Source organism: Bradysia coprophila, assembly GCF_014529535.1.
Source record: "Bradysia coprophila strain Holo2 chromosome IV unlocalized genomic scaffold, BU_Bcop_v1 contig_106, whole genome shotgun sequence".
Classification (NCBI taxonomy): Eukaryota; Metazoa; Arthropoda; class Insecta; order Diptera; family Sciaridae; genus Bradysia; species Bradysia coprophila.
The window spans coordinates 4,727,476-4,751,335 of NW_023503372.1; the positions used below are offsets into that span (position 1 = coordinate 4,727,476).

A 23,860-nucleotide genomic window follows, 5' to 3' on the forward strand; every position below is an offset into this window, starting at 1 on the left:
ACAAACACATTAGAGATTATTAATTTTATTGGCAAAGATAGCGAGGCGTTCTTTGTCGTTCTTCAAATTTTGATATTAAATTCGTCGAACAAATTCGGCTTTTTGCACTTGTCTGCATATCGTCAAGGCTTAACGCGATTTAATTAGAGCCCTGATGAGCCCTGTTTTGCTGTAAAGGAGAAAAGGTTTTAAATGTCTTCAAATTCCATGCCCATCCTTAGAACAATGTTGAAACCAAAATTACACCAAAGCTTTGTTTCGGTCGAATTAAGTTCGAAAGGTCTCTCAATCTTTCTTTCCTTCTCATATATTACCGTGTTTCGCCAAAATACCGTATCTCATTCATGTCTTTGATTCCATCTTTTCATTGGAATCCAAAAGAAGTTCAAAGCTTTCAAAAACGAAGACGCAAATGAGATACGGTCAAAAATCAATATACACGAAATTGGAACTGCCAAGTTCTTATGATCATGCTTCGAAAATTGGTTTGAACATGTGAGACCGATCCACTTAATAGATTTGTTAACCTTTTATAAACAGCAAGCGTATCTCAAACAAAGTCGTTAAATCTACTACTTCATATGTGCTTAAATTATCTCCTAGTTTTTTTATACAAAATCTATCACCTCTCACCTCTAATATCATTTATAATACATTTCTCTATATATCATTATATAAAAGAGAACACTAGCCAGAGTTCATCGTTTACTCTTGTCTTTGCCGATAGCAGATGACTAGCAGCTGCAATATTGGCACTTATCATTTGCTTTTATGACGAAACTAAACTTTTTTTTTAAATAAAGGTTTTACTTTGCATATCACCATTAAATCTGTTACTTCATTTTGTTTAACGTATCGACACAGAATACCATTTGAAATGTACAAGAGGCATAGCTCATTCTTTCGCCTGTAGAGACGAGACAACCGATTCTTATTTAAAAAAATCGAATTTAACATTTCAAATCGGTAACGAATTCAAATTAGTTAACTGCGTACACCAATTTAGATATTTTCTGACGGATGACTAAATACAATACCCAAAAAAACAAGCCAGAACATTTCAACCAATTGATTCAATTAGACATCCATCATATATCAAAATATTGCAAAAACAAAAAAAGAAAACCAATTCAGAGGCGAAGGAGTACATTATACTGTTCCAAACGTTTTGCTGTTCGTTAAATTATTTGCATCCGGCTTTTTATTTCTGTTTCAAATGTGAACTACTGTATGGCATGATGTTGTATAGATATACAAAATACGTGAGCCCATGTGAGCACAGGGAAATTCTGAAGAAAAAATTTGTATTAATCATCAACGTCAATTTTTGTGAACTCTCAATAAATTTGTGTAATTTGAACTGTTTTTCGTATTGTTTACATAGCAATTTCGTTTATTTCATTTTCTCTTGCAAATCAGAGTCACGACCGCTTCACTGGAAATTCTATTAACGATAAGACCTTTCTGTATCTAATCCAATAATCCAATATAATATCGCAAATCTGAGTGTTGGTAAACCGATACATAAATTCTATTATATTGTTCAGATGTTGTTTTTAATTGTTGCCTTGTCCGACATATGTGATTGATTATGTTTTGTTTTTGCGCAAATAAAAAAACGGCTCAAAGCACCTAACCGCTAAATAGTTGGTTAGAAAGTAAATATGAAATTTAGAGTTCATGACCTTTGTATTTCATTCAACCAAATGGCGCGTAATCTGTGACTAAATCAGAGAGTCGGCAAATTTTTTTCTTCTTCTTTGTACGTACCGTACCGCCCAGAAATTTGAAAATGATTGACTGGAACTTCTAATTAATTTTCAATCTACTAGACCAGTGCGGCATGGCACTTTGAGTCCCTCGTTACCACGGTTTTAAACTTGGCGTATGGATCAAACCGTGAACTAATGGGAGACTCAAAGTGCAGAGTAGGTGAGACGAAAAATGTTTGTTCTATGACTATCATTATCTAGGGCTTGAACGAGGGTAACATAACAAAAAAAATGTAAATTGGTGTCAAAATGAAGATATTGGTGCCAAATCAGGAGTGGGCGTGATTGATAAGTCAAATTTTCCATTTTTTTTACTTGTTAGGCACTGATTAACGACCGATATACTTATACACTTCTAGGGCTCAAATGCTCAAAAGGCTCAAAAGTCGTAGAACCAATTTATTTCGTATCGAGTTTGTAACAATTTGTCATAGGTTCAAACCGTGGCCTTATGGGGAACTCGAAGCACCGTGCGGCACTGATCTTTGCGTCTTACATTTCCCCTAACTACAACTTTCGTCTATTTACTTCCGGTTCGTGGAATCGTTTTGTAAATACATTTACATCCACCTTCATCCTCGAACTTCCTTTTTGATGTCTTTGCGAATGTGAGTGCTAAACAAACAAGCCGTTTAATATTTGTACAATTTCAAGATAAGCAAAGTTGCTGCACGGTAATATACATTTCACCAAACAAATACGCAATAAAATCGTGCAAGACATACGAAGCAGGAACAATTTTTTTTGATTCTATCGTTGCGGTAATGCCAAGGACTGTTGATATAACAAAACCAGAAAGCCCCTAAATATTAATTTGTACGACCACAAATCATCGTTTGTTTAATATAAAAAAAACACAATCGAAGAGACAAAAAAAAATTAATAAAAAAAAATTGAAAACGTTTCGTAAACCGAATACGACTTCCGTCTCTACTTATAAAATTTAACACATCGTACAAAGAACCGATTTATAAATAAATCATGGAGTCATAATGTACAAAATGCATGAAATGAAATTTGAATAACGCGTACTTTTTATAAAAGGCGCATATGTTTAGGGATAAGTACAGTAATTGAATATATAAATTTGTTTATGCATTTCGAAGCTGTAATGCAATGAAAGAGAAATGTGCTGTGCTCAACGATAATATTAACAAAATTATATTTTTTTCTTCTTCAAATTACAGGAAATGGTTCAGGCAAAAGACCCTCCTTCACATTATTTAGCGAAATTAAGAACGTATTTAGATCCAAAGGCATCTAGAAGTCATAGGGTAAGTAATCAACTGTGTTTATTGGCATGTGCATTACGACGGTTAACAGAATTATTGTTTCGTAAAATTATTGCTTTGCAATCACCTAAATGTATTACGTTCAGCCGGCGAATTTATTTTTAATTTATCAGCAATTTTTATGCTTCTGACCTGGTCCGACCATTTTCGTATAGCCCGTAAAATATATGTTATTAGTCAGGTGTTCAGTCGATGGAATTTGCAAATTTAGTTCTTTTCGACGAGACATATTGTCGGCAAATATAATACTTCCGCTGGTGCCACCAGAATTACTATCAAATAATGTGTGCACTGTCTACATTTAAGTGAAAAGAGCAAACTGGACAACAACGAATTAACAGAAACGGTATCGATAACTGGATTTGGGGTCGTTTTCACTATCTTCATTTTGAAAATATTGAGTAATCCTAATGAGCGAAAGAAAGTATGAGGTCTGAGGTCAGTGACAATCTGTCCGTATGCGAAGGGTTCAGTTTTGTTTTATTGTTTTTCCCATACCACTACATAATAGTTTGCCCCCAGCGAAAATGATCCAACACAAGAAGAATATTTTCGGTTAATTTCAATTGAATTCCTTTGTGATAATCAACTATTGCATGGGGTAGGCAATAAACCAGAATACATTGGATGGTGCTGACTAAATTCATTAATTGGGGCACAATTTTGTGATATTCGTAAACTCATTCGTGTGTTGTGAGCCACTTGCTTCGGTAACTGTCTTCCGACAAGTGTAGATGTATATTGTATATTCGGCTCAGACTCTAAGATCACGCTCAGACTCTCTTGTCGAAAAGACAGTTATCGAAGCTTGTTGCTCAAAAAAACAACCTTGTGAGTTTGATTTTATCACAAATCTGCTACCTCTCGTAATGAATTATTTTCGCAGCATCCAATGTAATCTACTACTTCCAATACACTCAATCTCATAAAGTACACAAACAGATAGATTGTGATCTTTGAGAGACACTTTGGTGTAGTAACTACAGCTCAACTCTCAGCGACGCAAACAGTAGCGAAATGTAAAGTAGCATGCGAACATCTTCATACTTTTCAGGATTTAATAGGGCATCGGGGAATCTGGCACACGCATCATAGTATGCGTCCTTTTACGACATGTAATGAGAAGTCATGATTGTGCCAAATTCGCCGCCTATAGGTGAATCTGGCACACCATCAATTTGTATGGTGTGCCAGATTACCCGTCCCCCGTTGTCCTACTTTCCATTCGAGACCTTATTTATCAAATCAGGATTATTTATGTGAGCGATGTGAGAAAGCAAAAGAAGAATTGCAGGAATCGAATATCCAGATTTGCATAACTAAATCTATTCGAATCTATTACTTCTTCTATTTAAAGAGTTTTCAAAATATTCGATACAAAATCTTCTACTTCAATTGTTAAAAAATAAATTTTCTAAATAAAAGAGGACTAACTGAAGCTCATCGCTTATAATTGTTTTTGCTCTGTTAACAACAGATGACTAGTCGATTGTTGAAACCGGTGTTGCAATTTTTATGATAATGCGATAATCTAACCATCGTTAGATATTAAAAAGTTGAAATTGATGGCAGGATACCTGCCCAATGATGAAATATTGTGCAGATATCACAACACAATTACTCGTAACACCATTTCAGTTTTCGTATTATTGCATCTCTGTTCATATAATGCCACTTTGAACATTTTATTTTATGAGCAGAACATTTTCCATTCATTTAAATGAATCTATGAATGAATGGATGGAAACAATTTGCTAGAACTAGTTTCATGTTGACCTCGTCTGTAAAAAAGGTCAGGCTTATAAATGTTTTCGCCGATTCAATAGTGAGTGATATTGTTTTTATGAGCCACAGAAAGCATTATACATTTTTTTCCATACGCGCACTTGGTAGATTAGTTCAATCAAAGTTTGTACTGGTTTCGATATTATAAATGCAAACATTGCCCGGGGAGGGATTCGAAATTGTTCGTTTAATTTATGAAATTTCGCATCTTGATGAATTCATATTAATCAATGTGTGTTGAGTTAGTGAATCATTACCGTTTCGAAACATCCGTTGAACTTTGTGACCACACTCAATAAAAATGTATTTTACGAAGAGCCTCTCACTTTAATGATAAGATTAGTAATGCGCAGGGGCAGGAAGCATGCTCTTGCTTGCTTATTTATTATTGATCAACCGAATTATTTCAAAATAGCAAATTTGTGCATGCCAAAGATAACCGTTGTCCATTATCTCATTACCATGATTAGAAGTTGGTTGAGCAATAATTTCTTCGAAAAATGATTGTTCGTCTCCTAGTATCTAAATTCCAATCTATTTCCACAGAAACGAAAAATTGTCGGCGAATCAACATCGACACAAGTACTTCGCGACCTAGAAATCTCCCTCCGTACTAACCACATCGAATGGGTCAAAGAATTTCTCGACGATGAAAATCAAGGTCTGGACGCTCTAGTCGATTACTTAAGTTTCCGATTGACGATGATGCGACACGAACGACGCATTCAAGAAGCCCGATCGGAATCTGAGGAACGACTGAACGGCACAATCACTTCGTCGGGTAGTAGTAGTGACACAAAATCTAATGGATTTCTGAGGCCAGGCCTTGGTGAACTGTTAGCCGACAGTCCGAATTTGAAACGACGATCACGACATATAGCCAAACTGAATATGGGCGCATCCACCGATGATATACATGTTTGCATTATGTGTCTGCGTGCTATAATGAACAATAAGTATGGCTTCAATATGGTGATCCAGCATCGTGAGGCCATCAATTGTATCGCTCTGAGTTTGATACACAAATCGTTACGTACTAAAGCGCTTGTATTGGAACTGTTGGCTGCAATTTGTCTGGTAAAGGGAGGACATGAAATCATTCTGTCTTCGTTCGATAATTTCAAAGAAGTTTGTTCGGAAACGAGACGATTCCAGACCCTGATGGAGTATTTTATAAATTATGACATTTTCAACATTGACTTCATGGTAGCGTGCATGCAATTCGTAAACATAGTGGTCCATTCGGTGGAAGATATGAACTATCGCGTTCATCTGCAATATGAATTCACAGCTCTGCGTTTAGACGCATATCTGGAGAAACTAAGCTTAACAGAATCGGAAGAGTTGCAAATACAAATCTCGGCGTATTTGGACAATGTCTTCGATGTTGCTGCGCTCATGGAAGACAGTGAAACAAAGGTAAGATTGAGACACAATTCGAGTTGCTTTAAGCTTACAACTAATTTTATGCTCCACAGACTGCCGCCCTGGAAAAAGTTCAAGATTTAGAAGAGGACTTAGGCCGCTTATTGGAAGCCGAACGTGATATGATGCGAAAATTGTCGGACTTGGAGAGTGAACTGAATCAAATTCGAATGGAGCGCGACGAACTCTATCAAGCGAAACGACAGAACGAAGAAGAAGTTCAGACACTGAAACGAACATTGAAACAAAACGAGAAGAAGCTCATGAGTCAACAGAACATGTTGGAAAGCAAAACTCAAGAGCTTCAAACCTTAACAAAATCGCTGCCAAGAGGTGCTTCCATAACAGATAAACTCAACGAAATTAGTTCACACACAAATGGCTATGACAAGGAAGAAGTTGTTCCTCCGATTCCACCGCCACCACCAGCAGCTGCATTAGCACCACCAGCACCACCGCCTCCATGTCCTCCTCCACCTCCACCAGCTTTAAACAATAACTCAATCAATGCGACAAAACAACCGCCATCGTTTATTCCGCCACCTCCAGCTGCCGGTTTTATGCTGGCACCAGATGGAGCTATGACTATTAAACGAAAAGTTCAAACGAAATATAAACTGCCAACGCTTAATTGGATAGCACTGAAGCCCAATCAGGTAATGAACGATCGCATTAAGTCTGTCCTCCGAAGGCATTACAAGCAATTTTTATCCAGGTTCGTGGCACAATATTTAACGAATTGGACGACGAAAAATTACACAAGCAAATTGACTTTGCCGATTTCGAAGAAAAATTCAAAATCGGTATTGGCGGGCCGTTAGTCAATGGTATATCTGAAGTGGACGGATTGAATTCCAGCAAACGATTCAAAAAGCCAGAAAACGTTTCAATTCTCGAGCACACGAGATTACGGAACATAGGTAAGTTCATCGTTTTTTTGTGCGGACTTCATGCTCAACTAACACTCTACTCATTCAACAGCAATCTCTCGACGAAAATTGGACATGCCAATGGACCAAGTTATCAAGGCGATCAACAATTTAGACTTAAAGCAGCTGTCACTGGAGAATGTGGAAATTCTACAGAAAATGGTGCCCACTGAGCAGGAAATCAAGGCGTTTAAGGAATACATAGCCGAGAAGAAAGATTGTAATCTGTTGACCGAGGAGGACAAGTTTATGCTGCAATTGACCAAAGTGGAAAGGATATCATCGAAACTATCCATCATGAATTACATGGGCAACTTCTTCGACAGTTTACATCTAATAAGTCCGGTAAGACTGAACAATCAGTTTACGGTCGATTGTTTCGCTTCACTGAACTCCATCCTCATTTTCAGCAAATCTATGCGATCATTAACGCTAGCTCTTCGGTGAAATCGTCACAAAAATTCAAAGATGTCTTAGAAGTGGTGCTGGCATTCGGTAACTACTTGAACAGCAGCAAACGCGGACCGGCCTACGGTTTCAAATTGCAAAGTTTGGACACTCTGCTAGACACAAAATCGACCGACAAGCGAATGTGTCTGCTGCATTACATCGTCGGAACGATTCGCCAAAAATTCCCCGAACTGTTGACGTTCGACACCGAGCTATTTTTCATCGACAAGGCCGCTCAAGTATCGCTGGAAAATGTTGTGACCGATGTGCATGAACTGGAGAAAGGCATGGATATCGTCCGGAAGGAGGCCGAATTGCGTGGCAAGGGCCAGCCGACACATGTGCTCAAAGACTTTTTGAACAATTCGGAGGAAAAATTGAAGAAAATCAAACAGGATGCTAAAATTGCACAGACGGTTTTCAAGGAATGCGTCGAATATTTCGGTGAATCGTCACGGAACGCTGACGCAAACGCTTTCTTCTCTCTGCTGGTTAGATTCACAAAGGCTGTCAAGGTAAATCGAAGTGAAATTTATCGGGGTTTTTGATGGAGTGTTGTGATTGATCGGTTTAAATTTGGGCAAATTCATTTCAGACAACTGATCATGAGAATGAACAACGTCGACGATTGGAACAGGCAGCTCTGTTAGCTGCTAGCAAAAAGGAATCCGACGAAGTGATACTGCGTAATAACAAACTGAATCAGAAGAAACAACAGGTAGGATCGTACGATCTTCGTTTGTCTTCGTCATTTTTACAAAATTTAACCCAACTAAACAAGGAGCTTCAGCATAAAGTGCAGAAATTTTGATAATTTTTTTGGTTTTTTTTTTCATTTTTTGTTTTTAATGTTTTTGTGTTTTCACATTGATCACCCTCCCATTTACGCCCATCTAATCACCCCCACATCGCAATTTTGTACATACGATTTTTTGTTTAATTAAAATAACTTTTTTTTAATTTATATATTTTGTGCAATCAGAAATTTTCGTGTGTGCCTATGGAATTGGTACGAAAGCAGCTAGATAATTTGGCATAACACACTCAATTGTGCCAATGATTTCTGTTTCGTATTCCTTTTAAGTCTTGAAAATTTTGCCAATTTTTATTTTTGCTTTCATTTTTTGTGTAAGTTTTTTCATTTTTCTTTTTGTTTTTATTTTTTTAATTATTTTTAACTGTTTATGCTTGCGTTGAGCGAGGTTCAGGTGTAGCTTTTCTTATTTAGGTGGTTGATTATCAGAAATATTGATAGATCGGAAGCAAAGGAATTAAATTCTTAAAAGTTCTAAAAGAAAAGTTTTAAAAAAATCTTAAAAATTCCCAAAAAAAATCATAAATTTTATTCTTTGCTATAAAAAAGGTGATAAGTGGTTCGTTGGCTCGAGTACATTAGCTGAAAAAGTCATAAAACGAGCACAGCTATTTCAATAAGCAATCTTAGCTACAATCGCTGGAACAATATAAGAATTTTTACGAATTTAATTCCCTTAAAGTTGGCCCTGGTGGCTTATCAGTCCTTCATGAGACCGCTATTGGAAACCTTCGTCAAACTGTTGCAATATCCAATATGAGAAACAATTTGTTCTATGACTTTTAATTTTGAGCCCTACATATTTCGGCAGGGCTGAACCGGCCATATGGTAAACTCGGACATGCTCGATTATGCCTTTCATTTTTTCAAAGAAATTATAAAGACCAATTTGCATTTTCTACTAAGGTGTGACAGCAATACACACTAGGCCCCAGATTTAATCGAACAAATGTTCTTCGTAATAATTCGACAAAGATTTCAACCCTTGGCCTTATGAGGGACAGATATGCACGTTGGCACCCGGTCTATGATTCTTACGACTCTAATTGAACTATTTGATGTTATCCGCAGTCGGAAACATAATGCATCACTTGAGTAGTTTGTTTAAAAATCAACCTGAATTCATGTAATCAACAGTAGACAAGGATTCGCTTGTTGGGGTTGCCTGTTGTATTTTCGGCGACATCTGTTTCTGGGAAAACATTTTCCCGAATTTTCCCTCATTTTTTCAAGTAATTCCCAAAAACTTTTTGAGAAAATCAAGAAAATATTTTAAGAAATGGGAAAAATCAGGAAAAGCTGAGGAAGTGCTTTTCCAAAAATATCCCTAATTTCCCTGATTTCCGGTAATAATATGAGGTGAGTTTTTACCCATGCCCACAAAAATAGAAAGATGGAGCAGGCCGTTAGTTTATGTCGATCCGTATTCAGCTATGAAAGCATGAGTGGCGCCACTAGAAAAAGGGTGCTAATTCTATGTTGAATCGTAAATTCAATTATGAAAATGCATAGATGTCGCCATAGAGAAAATGGTAAAAAAAACTCACCAGACTTGCCCTATAATTGTCTGAAAAATTTCTGAATTCTCTTGAATTTTCTTCGTTCATCGTATTTGCGCGGTTGACACGTAGAATTACGTATTATTCAATGTATTCAATCACTGCGTGTTATCTGGTCATTTGTATAAATTTACATAAAAAACTAATCAAGCTCGATTTCTAAAGAGTCCAATTTTAAAATTAAGGAGAATTAGTTCCGGTGCTAGATTTGTTCTTTCCGGACCGAACATACTATTTTATACCAAAGTAATTTTCCCCATGAATGAGTCATTAACATTAGCAATAATTAAGTAGTTTTCAAAAGCATGACTCCACTTACCCACCCACTTATAATAAAATTTTGTATATTTAGATATCTTACACTAACCATTTACTTTAGGCTGCATGTTGTACAGTGAAGAGTTCTCATGTTTAAACACGAAGCTAGTTTCGAATTCAGTTTCTGTAGTACGTTTTTCGGTAGTAACACAGAGTAAAATTAATAATTTCCTTAATGAGTCCTCGACAATGTTTGTTTCCAAGCAATAAAGTAATAAATTTGTTAAATTTTCTATAACAACCGACTCCGGTAGTGAGATGATCGACGTCATTTGATTCAATTTTGATGTTGCAATGAAACTCCGAATTAGACTTATCATTCAAAGAACTATTAAGGTTTTTAAGTGCTTCGATTGGTTGTGGTTTTGTGTATAACATTTTTTTAATAAACAAAATTATTTTTTCGTAACATCGATATTATGATTGAATGGGAAAGTTTTTGTGATTTTTCGATTTTACCAGAAATTTGAAGTAAATTCCAATCCTCCTTTCTGACTCGTAAAATTCGTCTCTCTCGAAAAAGTGTCACTTTATCTCTAAAACACTTCAAAGAGAAAACTATGCAGGAGAGGAAAAGTGTTAAAACGTTCCTTTACATTCGTGGAATTAAAGATTGAATCGCAGCCACTTCGTTTTGTCTCCGTTTTCAATCAGTTTGCGTGACAGCTTTCATAGTAATAGGAAACCATAGAAAAATTGAACGAGATTGAACGTTTAGACAACATTTTTCGACGAGAAAATAGGAAATTTCAAGAAAAGTGATGTTTCGCTCGAGTTGGAATTTCTCATTTTCCCCAGAGGAGAGCACAACGATTTTCATGATGTGCAAAAACCGTCTTTCTACAAGAAACGAAAACATCAGTTCGCCATACCATTTTTGAAGCAAAGTGACAGTTCAATTGAGAAAAGCTATATTTTCTCCACACAGAAGAGAAAGTGCTGCACTTTTCTCACTAGAAATGTCATTCGACCAATCGTAAACGTAGTACAGTCAACGTCAGTGAAATTTAGACATGAATTTGCTTCAGCTGTTTCTAGCACTATAAAGCATTTTTGTTGTATGAGTTCAAGCAACAGTTCAAGCAAACTCACTGACGTCGACTGTATGCTTAGCAGGGACTATTTTTAGGAAAGCTTTTTCCATATTTTCTTCAATTTTACAAAAAAAATGTTTTTGTGAAATTAGAGAAAATTTAGGAAAATACTGGAAAATGTTTTCCCAAAAACGTCACTGATTCTTGGAATCTGTTGGACTCTTGATTCAAAACAGAAATCTTAAAAATTCTTCAATTTCTTCAAAATTTTGAAACTCGAACATCTTGACGCAAAATGGAAAAAATCACAAAAATTTTTACCGTCAATTTTGAGCCAAAATTCAAATCAATCCGATACAAATCACCCTTCAACTTTTTTTTTCTCTCTTTTCTCTATTTTCATTCTTTCCATCACCATCACGCATTCAGGACGCCGTCATAAATGAATTGAAGAACAAAACGAACGCAGTCCGTGAAAAGAAACTCTTGCAACAGGACGAAGTGTACAACGGTGCATTAGAGGACATATTGTTGGGACTGAAAAGTGAACCATACCGGCGTGCCGATGCCGTTCGCCGGAGTCAACGCCGTCGCATCGATAATAATCGATTGTCGCGGACAATGGAGGAAATTGAGATGTAGCATTTGAAATGAATTCCAGTGATTATGTTGATCGAAAATGTATTATATCTCTTAAGTCCATCCATATGGAAATGGATTCAACATATGGAACAAAAAAAATAATTTTCTGCAGGGTCTCACACAATGAATGGTCCTGAATTAAGGAAATCTAAAAATTTTTCTTTTTTATTGAAACAATTAATCGATAAGAATTTTTATACCGAATGTGATATCTGTTTTTAAAGTAATCAAATGAAATTTAATGAGAACAAAAAAAATGAATGATCGAAGGACTATTAGGTAAATTTACGCATTCCATGACAACATTTCTTATTAAAAATTCAATTCCTCTTTACAAGTTCTTGTTGAAGGCAATTGAAAAGTAAATAAAATGAAGAAATGAATTTAATGCTTGACCCAAGCGCACAAAACTTTTTTGCATTTTTATATATAAAAAAAACAAATTTAAACAAAACAAAAAAACCAAAAAAAAAATCTCGTTAAAGAACTGAAAGTCGCAATATTAACATTTGGTGGAATAAACCAACACACAAACTGTGAACCGTTTCGGATTGTAAAATAAATTTAAAAAATAAAATAAAACGAAATTCACGACACAGACACAGAAAGAAACTTATTCCCTGCATCAAAAATTGCATGGTTTACACACAGCCTTACATTAACATTGAGCACAAGATGCACACCGCAATAGGAAAACTTTGCTTATGGAACCAAAAAAAGCAACGAAATGCAATGTCCACCAGAAAATTAATTTTTTTATAAAGAAAATTTTTGTACAAATTTCGTTTTAACGTATTTTAAGTGAGAGGAGAGACAGAGAACCTATCGAGCTTGGAACCATGTGGTATGTTAGTCATAAAAATCGTTTATTTCACTTAATCCTGTTTAAGTCATTGTCATTTTGCTATCCATATTTAGAAACGCAAAAATCACACGAATTTTGAAGGGAAATAAATGAAAATCTTTTGTTGAAATTGACAATATCTTTGTGATGAGAATTCAACGTTTCTCTTAAGAATCAATCCTTGACCTTAATAATTTTGCTGGGCATCTACTTTCAACTTCTATGATGTTATGTCGAGATCACTCAACTAGCCGCAAAGGTTAATGGCTACTCTCACCGGGCATCGATTAGTGTGGTGATGAAAATTGAGAAGGGTGTAACTGACGCAGTTTTGAATCACTCCCATTCACAATATTCTCATATAAGTAAGCGCTAAAGTTAGTTTTTCGATTCATTTGTTCACCCACACATTCAATCAAAATTCAAATTCTGAATTGTCGAATCGGTTCAGTGCCTTGTCTTTGCAGTCGTTGAACTCTTTGAACCCCGTTGCGTAATTACATTACAGATATGAAGGCGTTCTAACAACGCACTTCAAGCTTGACTGGTACTCTAAATAGAGTAGTGAAACTGGAAGTTGGCACTGTAAAAAAAATGGAATTTTCATACAAAACAGCTGTCACTACGATCACTCACGCTTGCAGCGCGTTCTTAACTAAGTGTAATTCGAACCCATTGATGAATATCGGGATCTACGTTGAAAATTTAAAAGTGAAATAGCAATTAAACTTAAAAACAAAAATAGGAGACATGAGTAGGAGAACGAGACCGACGTAACGGCATTTTATCATATCAGCACCACGGCCGAAGGACTGATAAACGTAGTGACTCGTAAAAATCCTTCAGTTCCAAATTTCTAGAAAATGCCAGAAGACCCATGCAAGTTCAAAATTATTTAAACTCAGCAAAGGAAATCCTCTGCCAAGAAAATCCCCGGAAAATCGTCCAAGGATTTTTCCAGAAAATTGTTTCTCATTCAAATCTATTTTATCAGAGAACGGATCACGATTATGCTCCAACATCATAAACTCCAGACAATTTCATAGAGAACATCTCCTGCACCTTCTAGTCCTATTGTTTCTCTCGACTTTTCTAAACCGATTACCGATTATTCGATTTTATAACTTGTGGACGATTCATTTTTCAATAAAGGATCCCATTATAGTGAAGCAGTAGCTGATGATTTGGTTTTTAATTAAAAATGGAATATTGTAGTAAGTGGTTTACTTAAGCCAATCTATTTGATAATTTTAATTTTTTAATTTGTTACATAATGTATTACGACTTTGTATATTTGTTCAGTTTTTACTTAGAAGAAAAATATATATTTTGGTGCTTAAACATTAGAACGTTTATTTACTCCGGCAATAGATTGAATAAAGACTGCATATGATACAAACCACAACAGTGTAACGTGTGGAAAGTCGACTGTATCTGTCGATTGAACACAAATCTGAAATTTATTGATCCGAGCCAATTCTTTCAGTTATGACTTATCTACAAATTGTAGAAGGACCAAGACATTGGAACAACATTTTTTGGCCCAAGTTTCCTGAATCATTTTTTTAAAGAAGCGTTTGTTCATTCCAATATTTTTGGTCGGTACACAATGTGGAGCACATCCATTATCACAAAACCATGGAAGCAGTCTACGCACTACGTAATGGTCTCGCTTGTTCTGTGATTTCATGTTTATTTTCTGTGTGTTTTGCAGTGTGTTAGTTCTACGCTAATTTACGGATTTCTCATAGGTTCATTCAATTACAGCCTGAGTTGATCCTTTCAGATTCATAGGGAATCATTCCTTTCAATTATTCAGACTTTTGGCTTGTTCAACAGCTAAATTTTTGAGGTAATTAAGAAACTTTTGAATCAGCTTCGGAACAAGCTCGATTTTCAATTTCGGGTTCAACCTGACCTTAGCCTGAATATCTGGTTAAGGTTGAACCATTTCAGGTTCAGATCGAATCCGAGATTGAAAATTGTGGTTCAGGCCAGATTGAACCTGGAATCCTAATTCGGGCTCCGGTCAAAATCAGGTTCCATTTTCGGTCAGACAGACCTGATTAGATGGGTTAATTCTAGTCAGTAAATTTTATTGAGTCAAGCTTGGGTCAAAAGACAGATATAAGGTGAGGTAATTCATTTCAGTTAGGAGCTTCCAGACGTACACATTACTTATCTACTCTTTTCTTCAACTTGGCATTAGAAAAAGTAGCTAGAGCACTGTCAATTAACTGGACTGGAGCAATTTTTAACACATCCAAACAATTGACGGCTTTTGCGGATGACACGGACTTCTTGGGTAGAGGCACAATCAAGGTGAAAGAAAGTCTGGTGGAAATGGACGAGTAGGCAAAGAAAGTTGGATTGGTGATTAACGAAGACAAAACCAAAAACCTCGTACTAGACAGGAGTCAGGGATCCAGAATTGGACAAAACATGACTATGAATGAGTATACTTTTGAGGTCGTCCAATCTTTCCAATATCTTGGTCACAACGTTGCTCGATCTAGAACTGAAAACCCGAATGGTGCAATCTAGTAGGTGTTTTTATGCAACAACTCTTCAGAAGCAATCTACTAAACATTACCACGAAGTATCGGCTATACAAAACTCTGGTTAGTGGTGTTGCCACTTATGCCTGCGAAACCTGGACTTTAACAGTAAATCAAGAAAACAGGCTGAGGTGTATCGAAAGAAAAATTCAACGCTCTCTCTGTGGACCAGTCAAAGTGGACGATACGTGGCGAATCAGAACAAATAGCGAGCTTATGGAAATTTTTGGTGCCGAAAACATTGTTAGTGTCATCAAAGCGGCGCGACTAAGATGGGTGGGTCACGTGATCCGCATGAACGATGATAGAGTGGCAAAGAAAGTTTTTGTGAGCTAATTTGACGGCACTAGGCCCAGACGCCGCCCGAAGAAAAGGTGGATTGACTGCGTGGAAGAGGACCTACGTGAGCTGGGTATTCGCAATTGGAAAGTTATTGCTGAGGATCGTCAAAGATGGCGAAATGCTGTTGTGGAATCAGCCAAAACCCGCTTAGGTTAAAAATGGCTGTTAAGTAAGTAAGTAAGACATACACATTGAACCTATTAGAAAACTAAGTTTTCAAAACTAATAAAAAACGCTCCGATGTTGCAAAAAATGTGTATCCACGGAAATCCGGGAAAACGGCTGGAAGTCATATCTACGTTTTTGGCTACCGGGAAAATTGTATTTGGATACAGAGAGGATTTTTTCATTTTACTACCCTTTGGCTCTCGTAAATTCATAGAAGCAAAACTCGTCACTAGTATCGAATGTTAGAGATGTGTGTTCGGGCCGGTTCAGATCGAATTTTATGAAACAAGATTTGGGCAACCCGAATTTTATTTTTCTTTTAAAAATCGACTTGCATATACTGTTGTACTGCAAATGAAGCAATTTCTGATAAATAAGTGAAACCCGTTGATAAAGAAGTTTTACTGCTAAAAATCCGTAGAACGCATTTTCGGCCGGGCTTCGTTCCAACCGGGCTTCAAAAAAACCTCGGCTAATACATCTCTACCGAATGGTCCGCTTTGTACTAGTTTTGTTATGTCAATGTAACATGTGTATCCGCTCAGATTCAGAGTTCTTAAGTAGAAAGTTTAATGGTTGAATCGAATTAAATAGTAAATCCAAGGTAAAATACGCAATAAAGGACAAATAATTCCTAATAGCCATTTTCATAATTAGAGCGGGAAAAGTGAAAAAAGTCGCAACCTTGACCTTGTTGATTTTTGTGCAGTAAATAAAAACGATAAACGACAATTCTGTTGCAAAGAAATTTAATTTCTAAATTCCACAAAACATATTTTCTGCCTAATCGATTTCATCAATGTAAATTGGCTATTTAAAGTGACTCCAAATATCGGAGCACTGAGAACGGTGATTGAGTAAACGACCCAATAATTTCGATCGTTCAAAAGGATTAATTATTTTTGAAAAATAAATAAAAATTTCTATTTGCTGTCGATGAAAACTATTAAAATCCTCGGAGGTAATCGCATCGAAACGCGTGTTGACAACAGGTCAGGTCCTTGATGGAGATTTCCATAGTACTCGTCAGTCTTTACCAATTGACGATGTCCCTGCTCGCATATTGTCTATGAAAACGTTCAGAATCTTCCGTGCGTACGAATTAGAACGCATTGACAACAGGAAGGTATCTTGAACAGATCTTTGACGGTGTAACCATCCTCATCTATCGCTACCAATTGACGGTAAACGTATTTCTGTTTGCAATGTGACTTAAGTCCGAACGGTAATTGATGCATCATGTTACACTGTCGTGTATGCCTGAAACAAAGCAAAAAATGGGTAATTGATTGCGCAAATGCAACTGAGCGAAATCAATGTACTTACACACACTCATCAACCCTTATGCCTTGGGTGTAGTTCTGTTGATTGACGATATACCTCCATGTGTTGTCCCGAGTCAGTCCCGCTTGTGGATACACCAATCTTATTTGACTCTCACACAATTGTTCCTCGTCGTCTTCTTCACCGAATCGGTTGCTGATCGTCATCGTATTTACCGAATCGCTACCGAACAATTCCGAATATTTGTTCGTCTCGCTCAATATTGACGTAACCTCCGTGGACGGATAATTTTCGATTTTTTCACAGAATGTTGATCCTTTAGCGCATTTGTGCACGTCTTCAGATGGATCGAATCCGGAGGCATCGTAGTCCTCGTCACGAAATCGGACGCCGGTGTAGGCTTGCACTTTATTGTTTCCACCAATTTTGTTACCGGCAAAATTCATTAACGGCGTGGCAGTTGTTTCCTACGAAAAATTGAATCCAAATTTTAGCATTTTTGATGTGGCTGAAGTTGCACAGTATTATTACTGAAGCAGGGTGTTTAAACGCCTATTCTAATATATTATGCACTTAGGCCTCTGGATGCACCATTATGCCGTTTCAAACAGTTTTCCCAAAAAGTCACGATAAAACACTGAAATCCAGACCGAAATTACATAAACTACTCACCTTCATGAGTAGCAGTGACGATGTTAACATCCATATGGTCCAAATATTCCAGTTCATGTTGATTTTTGTCACTTTTAATTTTCACCTTGTTTCACAGTATAAACAGAATTATTTGAAAACGTGTGGTAAATAAACACAATCGCCAGTGGTTGTCCATTCACGTGAAGCTCTGTCAACAAACTGACCTGTCGAAAAATTCTCATAAAGCAACAGGTAAAAAAAAATCTTGGTAGGGATGGATATAGAGATGAGTATGTACTATACAGCAAGTGCACTTTAGACAGGGAGTTAGTGGTGTATATTTTACCTTTTTTTTGACTGTGTGCGTATTTGAACGGTGGTGTTTTTCAGTCATACAAACATTTCATTTCTTAAAAGAATATTTGAAGTTAACGTTAACGACCACACATTCTACATTAATTTATGCAAAAAACCAATTATGTAAAAAGATTCTGAGTCACATGTTTCACATCGTAAATGAGTGTTTCAATTGCGATTATTGATGCTGCCTTGTTTTCGTATACGATTTTTTACTTCTGCTTTTCGTTCTCTTAAAATTTCCTGAGTTATAAATTGAGATAGCGAGCGTGCTCGTTGATCAAGAGTATCTAATGTATCTAATGCATAGTTTCCTCTTACCAAAAAAGGACTCCGTGTGAGAGACAAAATTGAATTTTTTCAATTTTTTCTTTGTTTATTTGACAGTTTGCTCTCTCACGAAGTACTTTTTGTTGAGTGGAATAGACGCACTTAACTATTTATGTTAACTCTTGATTCTCACCAAAAGAATGATCGGTGATCAATCTCTCATTTACGAAAGGGTTGAACACAGTAGAGCCATCGGAATGTATGCATCGATAAATCTGCTTATTTGAAAGAACTTCTTAGGTTCTAGGTCGAAAGTCTTACTCAAATGCAATAATCGTTCAGCTCCATCCTTATAATATCTGGCATAATGAAACTAATCAAAACTGATCCAAAGAAGTAACAGAATCTCTTTGAATAATAAAATGAAAATCAGTCTAATGGAAATTACCGGACCTTTTCGATTAATCTCGGTCCCATACATTCTTTAAATAGATTTCTCACCGTAAAGCCTTGATGGCACATTTTTGGCCGAATGAAGAAAAATGTAGCAGACGACATGACCTACATTCCAATTAATTTGACCAAAAATGTGACATGGTTTCACGGTGATTTAAAGAATATCCTGGTCAATAATAAGTCACTAAGGCTTACGATTCTGGAAATGGGTGTTTTCATAGAAACTAAAAATTGGAAATGAGTGCGAATCGCAAATTCGATACTGAATGTCGGAAAATTTTCAGTTTCTGTCGCACTTATTTATAGACTTTTTGACCAATTAATATGTTAGAACTCATTGCGCATTCGACTGTATTGGGTAATCCTATTTCCTATGTACCAATCGACAAAATGTGAAGTGAGCGAGAGGTGAATTTCAGATTTAAAAGAAATGGTTTATAGAAGTTCCTAAATGTAAAATGAAAGTCTCCAAAGAGTGGAAAACATAATCTCATGGTAATAATTTCTATTAACTTCTTCGATTTTTGAGACTTTCATTTTCAGCGGGTGTGAAATCGTTATAGCCATATTTGACTTCTATTATATTTAATTATTGTCTTTACAACTGAAAATGTAATTACGGTTCTATTGGTGCCTTCACTGCGCTTCATATTGTTGTGTATCACTCTTTGTCATTAGATGTATTTGGCAGCATTCATAATTGTAAATGTTATACGTGCATATACGTTTAGAGGTTTTGTGTCGTCTCTTTCAATTAGTGAAAAACCTGTTATTTTCTAAAACGTTGAAGGAACAGACAATTTTAATCCTTTTGTCGTTTGCGACAGGTATAACGGGTACAAAGGATTTAATAAACTTTAAACAAATAGCTGGTGAAAAAATGTATTACCTTGTCTATGTACACATTTCATACCCATTTTTATTGCGGCTTATATCCATGCAGGTGGAATATTTAAAAAGATTACCTTCTGATCTCATCAGTCGCTCAACAAGGTATACATATTTTCATGAGAGCAGGACAAGGTTTTTCTTTAAACAAATTATGAAAAGAAAAGGGAGAAGTGGGTAATCTTGTACAAACAGAAAATATATTGCCATCTTACCATTCCATCGAGCCTGTTACTTCTTTCGTTCAGTATAAGAGTTTACTGCCTGCTCCATGCGAAAATTAAACATTACACATCAATTTCCCCCATGCGAAAATGATCGATTACTTCAAGAGTATTTTCGGTGTTTTTTTGTGAATTTTTATGCGAAATTCAACTTTTGCATGTGATAGGTAGGCAGTTAAACAGCTTTGGAAGTAATTCATTACATCAAAAATAAAAACATGTGGCCTCATGACAAAAACATTTTCAGGCTAATAAGGGGAGGTGGGTGAGTCAGGTTGATGAAAACAGCTTTACAATGGCCCAAAAATGAGGTTTTCGAATTTTGTATCGAAAAATGTAAACAAATTTTTTCCAGTGGTTCTAAGTCAAAATAATATTTTGTGTAGGGTATAGCCGCACGGGAATAACGACATCCGATTTCGGGAAAAGTTTTATTTCTGATGCGTAGCGCAGAATTTAGGTTCAAAAATATCGGACTTTCTTTATAAAATGCGTAATCCCACAAGACGCATTGTGAAAAAATGCAAAACAATTTCCCATTTTTCAGTTCAGTTCAGACGACCTGTCACACGTCTAAATACTAAATTGGTGGTCGGCTTGCGAATTTTCGTACGAGTCGACTGAATGATATGCTAAATCTGAGGTAGATATGGTGTTATAACACAGTTCTCATACGTCACATGCGTAAGTCACAATCGTGATTCTAAAAAAATTTCAACCACTAGCGACATCTATGTTCTAATAGATAATTCACATGGATAGGATAGGGCGTGAGTCCACCAGATATAGTGTTATATTTACCTTGGCAAAATCCTTCTAGTATGATAGATTTGTTTCAATTAAGTGTAAACACGAATTTTTACTGGCCCAACTAACATGACATCCATAGAGAATCTTTACAAGGCACGTACTGCTTCAGCGGCTTACCTGTTACAGACGGCTGTCATCTGTTATCGACAACGACAGCAATAATAAACGACAAACTCTGCCAAATGAGGTCTTATATAGCAACAATCGTGTTCAAAACAAATGAAGTAAAAGATTTCTGAAACCAATCTCTGAAAATCTTCGATCAAATGAAGTAATAGATCAGATAGTAAACTTTTAATATGCTTGCCGTCTGTGACAGGCTAAAAACACTTTTCAATGCATCTGACAAGATAGAGGCCCATGATAAGACTTGGTTATTCTGCCTCTAGATTTTGGAATACATAAGTGTTTTTGGTAGAAATGGACAATTGATGCATTATATCTATGAAAAATTGCATTGTGCACTTCTGATTTTTTTTTTTGTAAACTTGCTAGTTGCGTTTTGAAGACGAACAAAACTTCTGGAAATCTGTTCTTCTTTGGTAACTAGGGATTCTTGAAGTTACCATGGATGTAAACCCATTTAAGAACACCATTATGCAAATGCATGATGAAAATTAGGTAAATTTTGGATTCTACTTGAGTTTTCTTCCCTTTCCATGACAAATTACACACGTACCTGTCGAGGACGATTGACGATAGGCACTTTCGATTGTAGCTAATCAATCGTCCAAGACACATGCGTTATAGCAGATTACATGGGATGCCTGGGAAGCAGTGACTATTTTGGGGAAAATTATTGGAAAAATAAGGAAAATAGAGAAAATAGGGAAAATCGGGAAAATTAAGGAAAACAGGGAAAAAAATAGTGAAAATTGGAAAAAGATTGAGGAAAATTTTCCCTGTTTTCCTTATTTTTCCTATTTTCCTATTTTTTTTATTTTCCAAATTTTTCTGTTTTTCTTAATTTTTCCTATTTTCCATATTTTCCCAATTTTCTTTAATTTTCAAAATTTTCTTTTTTTTCCAAATTAGTTTCTGACCTTAAGTCGAAATAAACAATTCTATGTAAAAAAAACTACTTTGTGAGACATTGGACGTAGGGTAATCTGGCACTTCATACAAATTGATGGTGTGCCCATACTATGATCGTGTGTGACAGATTCCCCGATGCCGGTTAATTGTTCCATCAATTTTTATGATTTTAACGAAAAGTAAGGTTGATTTTATTCAATGTGTTGTCGTGGTCACATTCTCTGTTGTTTTTTATTTGATTTCGACTATAGATTTTCATCACGGAAACCGTTTAACTCATCACCAGTAGTTGCAATGAAAGTGTACAGTAGTTTAAAACTGCACAATTTTTGAAAGCGACCACTGTATTTCTTTGTCGTTTTTACGATATTCAAAATACAACAAAACAAAATATTTTCGATGGGGTGAAGAACCTAACAGTTTTCGAAAGGAAAATCAAAATTAAGTTGACAAAAAATGCAACAGTGAAGTTGACCATGACTCCATCACATCAAATCAAATTGTTGACAACCAAAAATCATTAAAACGGAAAATTCCTTCAACCTTTACTTTTCGAAAAAGCATAAAAATTGATGGACCACTCAGCTATCAGTTTCGTTCGAAAATGGAGGGAATCGTGGACTGCTTTTATCGAACGTGTTTGCTTGTTGTGAAGCCAACTAGCATAGCTGCAAAATTAAGGAAAATAGGAAAAATTAGGAAAATTAAGAAAAATAGGAAAAATTGGGAAAAATATAAAAATAGGAAAAAATTTCCTCAAAATAGTCCCTGCTGGGAAGTGAGTTAAGAGGTATTTTCTAACATCGACCGAAACGACATTTTTTTGCGTCACAAAGTGGCAGACATTGTGGATCAAATTTTTGGTGTGAAATTTTCTTTGTATAGACGGAAATTGGTTATCGTACAAATTCCGGAGAGCTAAAATCCGGAATTCTAAAATCCAAACAAAAAAATCCGGAAGCCTCATAATCTGGAATCTTTAAAATCAGGAACCAAGAAATGATATCAGGAATGAACAAGCTACAGGGACTTGCTCCACTCGTTTATTTATTTCATTACAGCCTCACGTTTGTACATTTTACCGATATTTTCAGTATAAGTATTTTACGTAGATGGACTACTACTGCTACTACCACCACCCGGTTCATCTTCTTCCTTTGTCTCGGAACCAGTGTCTTCACAATTTTTGTCAATCACTGTGCTCGTTTCGAACGGTTTTGGTAGCAGATGTCTCCAAGGATCTTGTATCATCGACGGATGGAAGTACTCCGATATGTCAACCGATTCATTTCTGTTGAAGCTTCGATTGTTGTTGGGCTGCAAAACTGGAGATTAATACAACCCGAAAACTAGGAGAAAATTTCATCGTGACTCACCCGTCTGTTGTCATTGCGATTTCTCCAATTATTCCCTCTGCTATGACTCTGATTTCCTCTAAACCGATCTCCATACGAATTTCCACTTTGCCGGCGATTTCCATTGAAATTTCGTTGATGATAGATCGGACTGCTGAATCCCTGCGGGCTGCCGTGAAACGGACTGAATTGGTCGTGACGGTTTTGGTGGGGAGAATTATTTTGTGTTGATTTGAATGGTGTTTTGCGCCAATTTGACGGTGGGTTATCGTTAGAAAATGCGATGAATCCACCGTCTGTCGGTGTATTTGCCGTTTGGTCTGTGCTCATGACTTTAAAGGAAAGTTGTCTTGCGATGCAAAAACAAATAAATTGTTCCAAAATTCAAAACAGAAAAATGTTTTTATTTGAAAAGATTTTGACGTTTGACAGTTTTGACAATCATATGAAAGTCAATTAAATCAATCCCAGTCAATATTTTCTTTTGATCAGTAGATTGAAAGATTCCACTTTGGCAGTAAATAGACAACCTTTCCGAAGGTCAACATAGGACCGAAAGGACTCCTTCTGAGCTCTTTCTAACATTTGAATATGCAACATCTCAAGCATCACTTAT

The 23,860-nt window shown here is 36.2% G+C and overlaps 3 protein-coding genes across 5 annotated transcripts in view; 1 reads left to right on the forward strand and 2 right to left on the reverse strand.

Moving 5' to 3' along the window:
- LOC119071056 (formin-like protein) overlaps positions 1 to 12,449 on the forward strand; it is a 38,398-nt gene extending 25,949 nt beyond the window's left edge. The window contains exons 3-11 of one of the 2 annotated variants that reach the window (XR_005086588.1): positions 2,960 to 3,046; positions 5,396 to 6,268; positions 6,328 to 6,930; positions 6,990 to 7,194; positions 7,256 to 7,548; positions 7,614 to 8,168; positions 8,249 to 8,371; positions 8,636 to 8,781; positions 11,808 to 11,942. Coding sequence is in view for 1 of the 2 variants with exons in the window: in XM_037175676.1 (XP_037031571.1) it covers positions 2,960 to 3,046; positions 5,396 to 6,268; positions 6,328 to 6,930; positions 6,990 to 7,194; positions 7,256 to 7,548; positions 7,614 to 8,168; positions 8,249 to 8,371; positions 11,808 to 12,020 (2,952 nt within the window). In the remaining variant the exon portion in view is untranslated. Of the gene's footprint in view, positions 1 to 2,959; positions 3,047 to 5,395; positions 6,269 to 6,327; positions 6,931 to 6,989; positions 7,195 to 7,255; positions 7,549 to 7,613; positions 8,169 to 8,248; positions 8,372 to 8,635; positions 8,782 to 11,807 lie in introns of both variants that reach the window. The other variant, XM_037175676.1, reaches the window with a different exon arrangement.
- Positions 9,131 to 18,102, reverse strand: LOC119071087 (protein spaetzle-like). 2 transcript variants are annotated; one of them, XR_005086590.1, is made up of 4 exons: positions 17,889 to 18,102; positions 17,259 to 17,683; positions 16,705 to 17,192; positions 9,131 to 9,142 (listed from the first exon to the last, which is right to left on the reverse strand). XR_005086590.1 is itself a non-coding variant. In XM_037175729.1 (3 exons), exons 1-3 carry the CDS (start codon positions 17,943 to 17,945, stop codon positions 17,012 to 17,014), a joined length of 663 nt encoding a protein of 220 aa, XP_037031624.1. In that variant the 5' UTR covers positions 17,946 to 18,102; the 3' UTR covers positions 16,672 to 17,011. The 2 variants fall into 2 exon arrangements, 1 of the variants encoding a protein (XP_037031624.1); XM_037175729.1 differs by lacking the exon at positions 9,131 to 9,142 and having other exon boundaries at positions 16,672 to 17,192.
- Positions 18,103 to 22,932: 4,830 nt separating this feature from the next.
- Positions 22,933 to 23,680, reverse strand: LOC119071091 (uncharacterized protein DDB_G0280315). The gene is made up of 2 exons (XM_037175734.1): positions 23,266 to 23,680; positions 22,933 to 23,206 (listed from the first exon to the last, which is right to left on the reverse strand). The coding sequence occupies exons 1-2, from the start codon at positions 23,572 to 23,574 to the stop codon at positions 22,994 to 22,996; spliced, it is 522 nt and encodes a 173-aa protein (XP_037031629.1). The 5' UTR covers positions 23,575 to 23,680; the 3' UTR covers positions 22,933 to 22,993.
- Between the last annotated feature and the right edge of the window lie 180 nt (positions 23,681 to 23,860).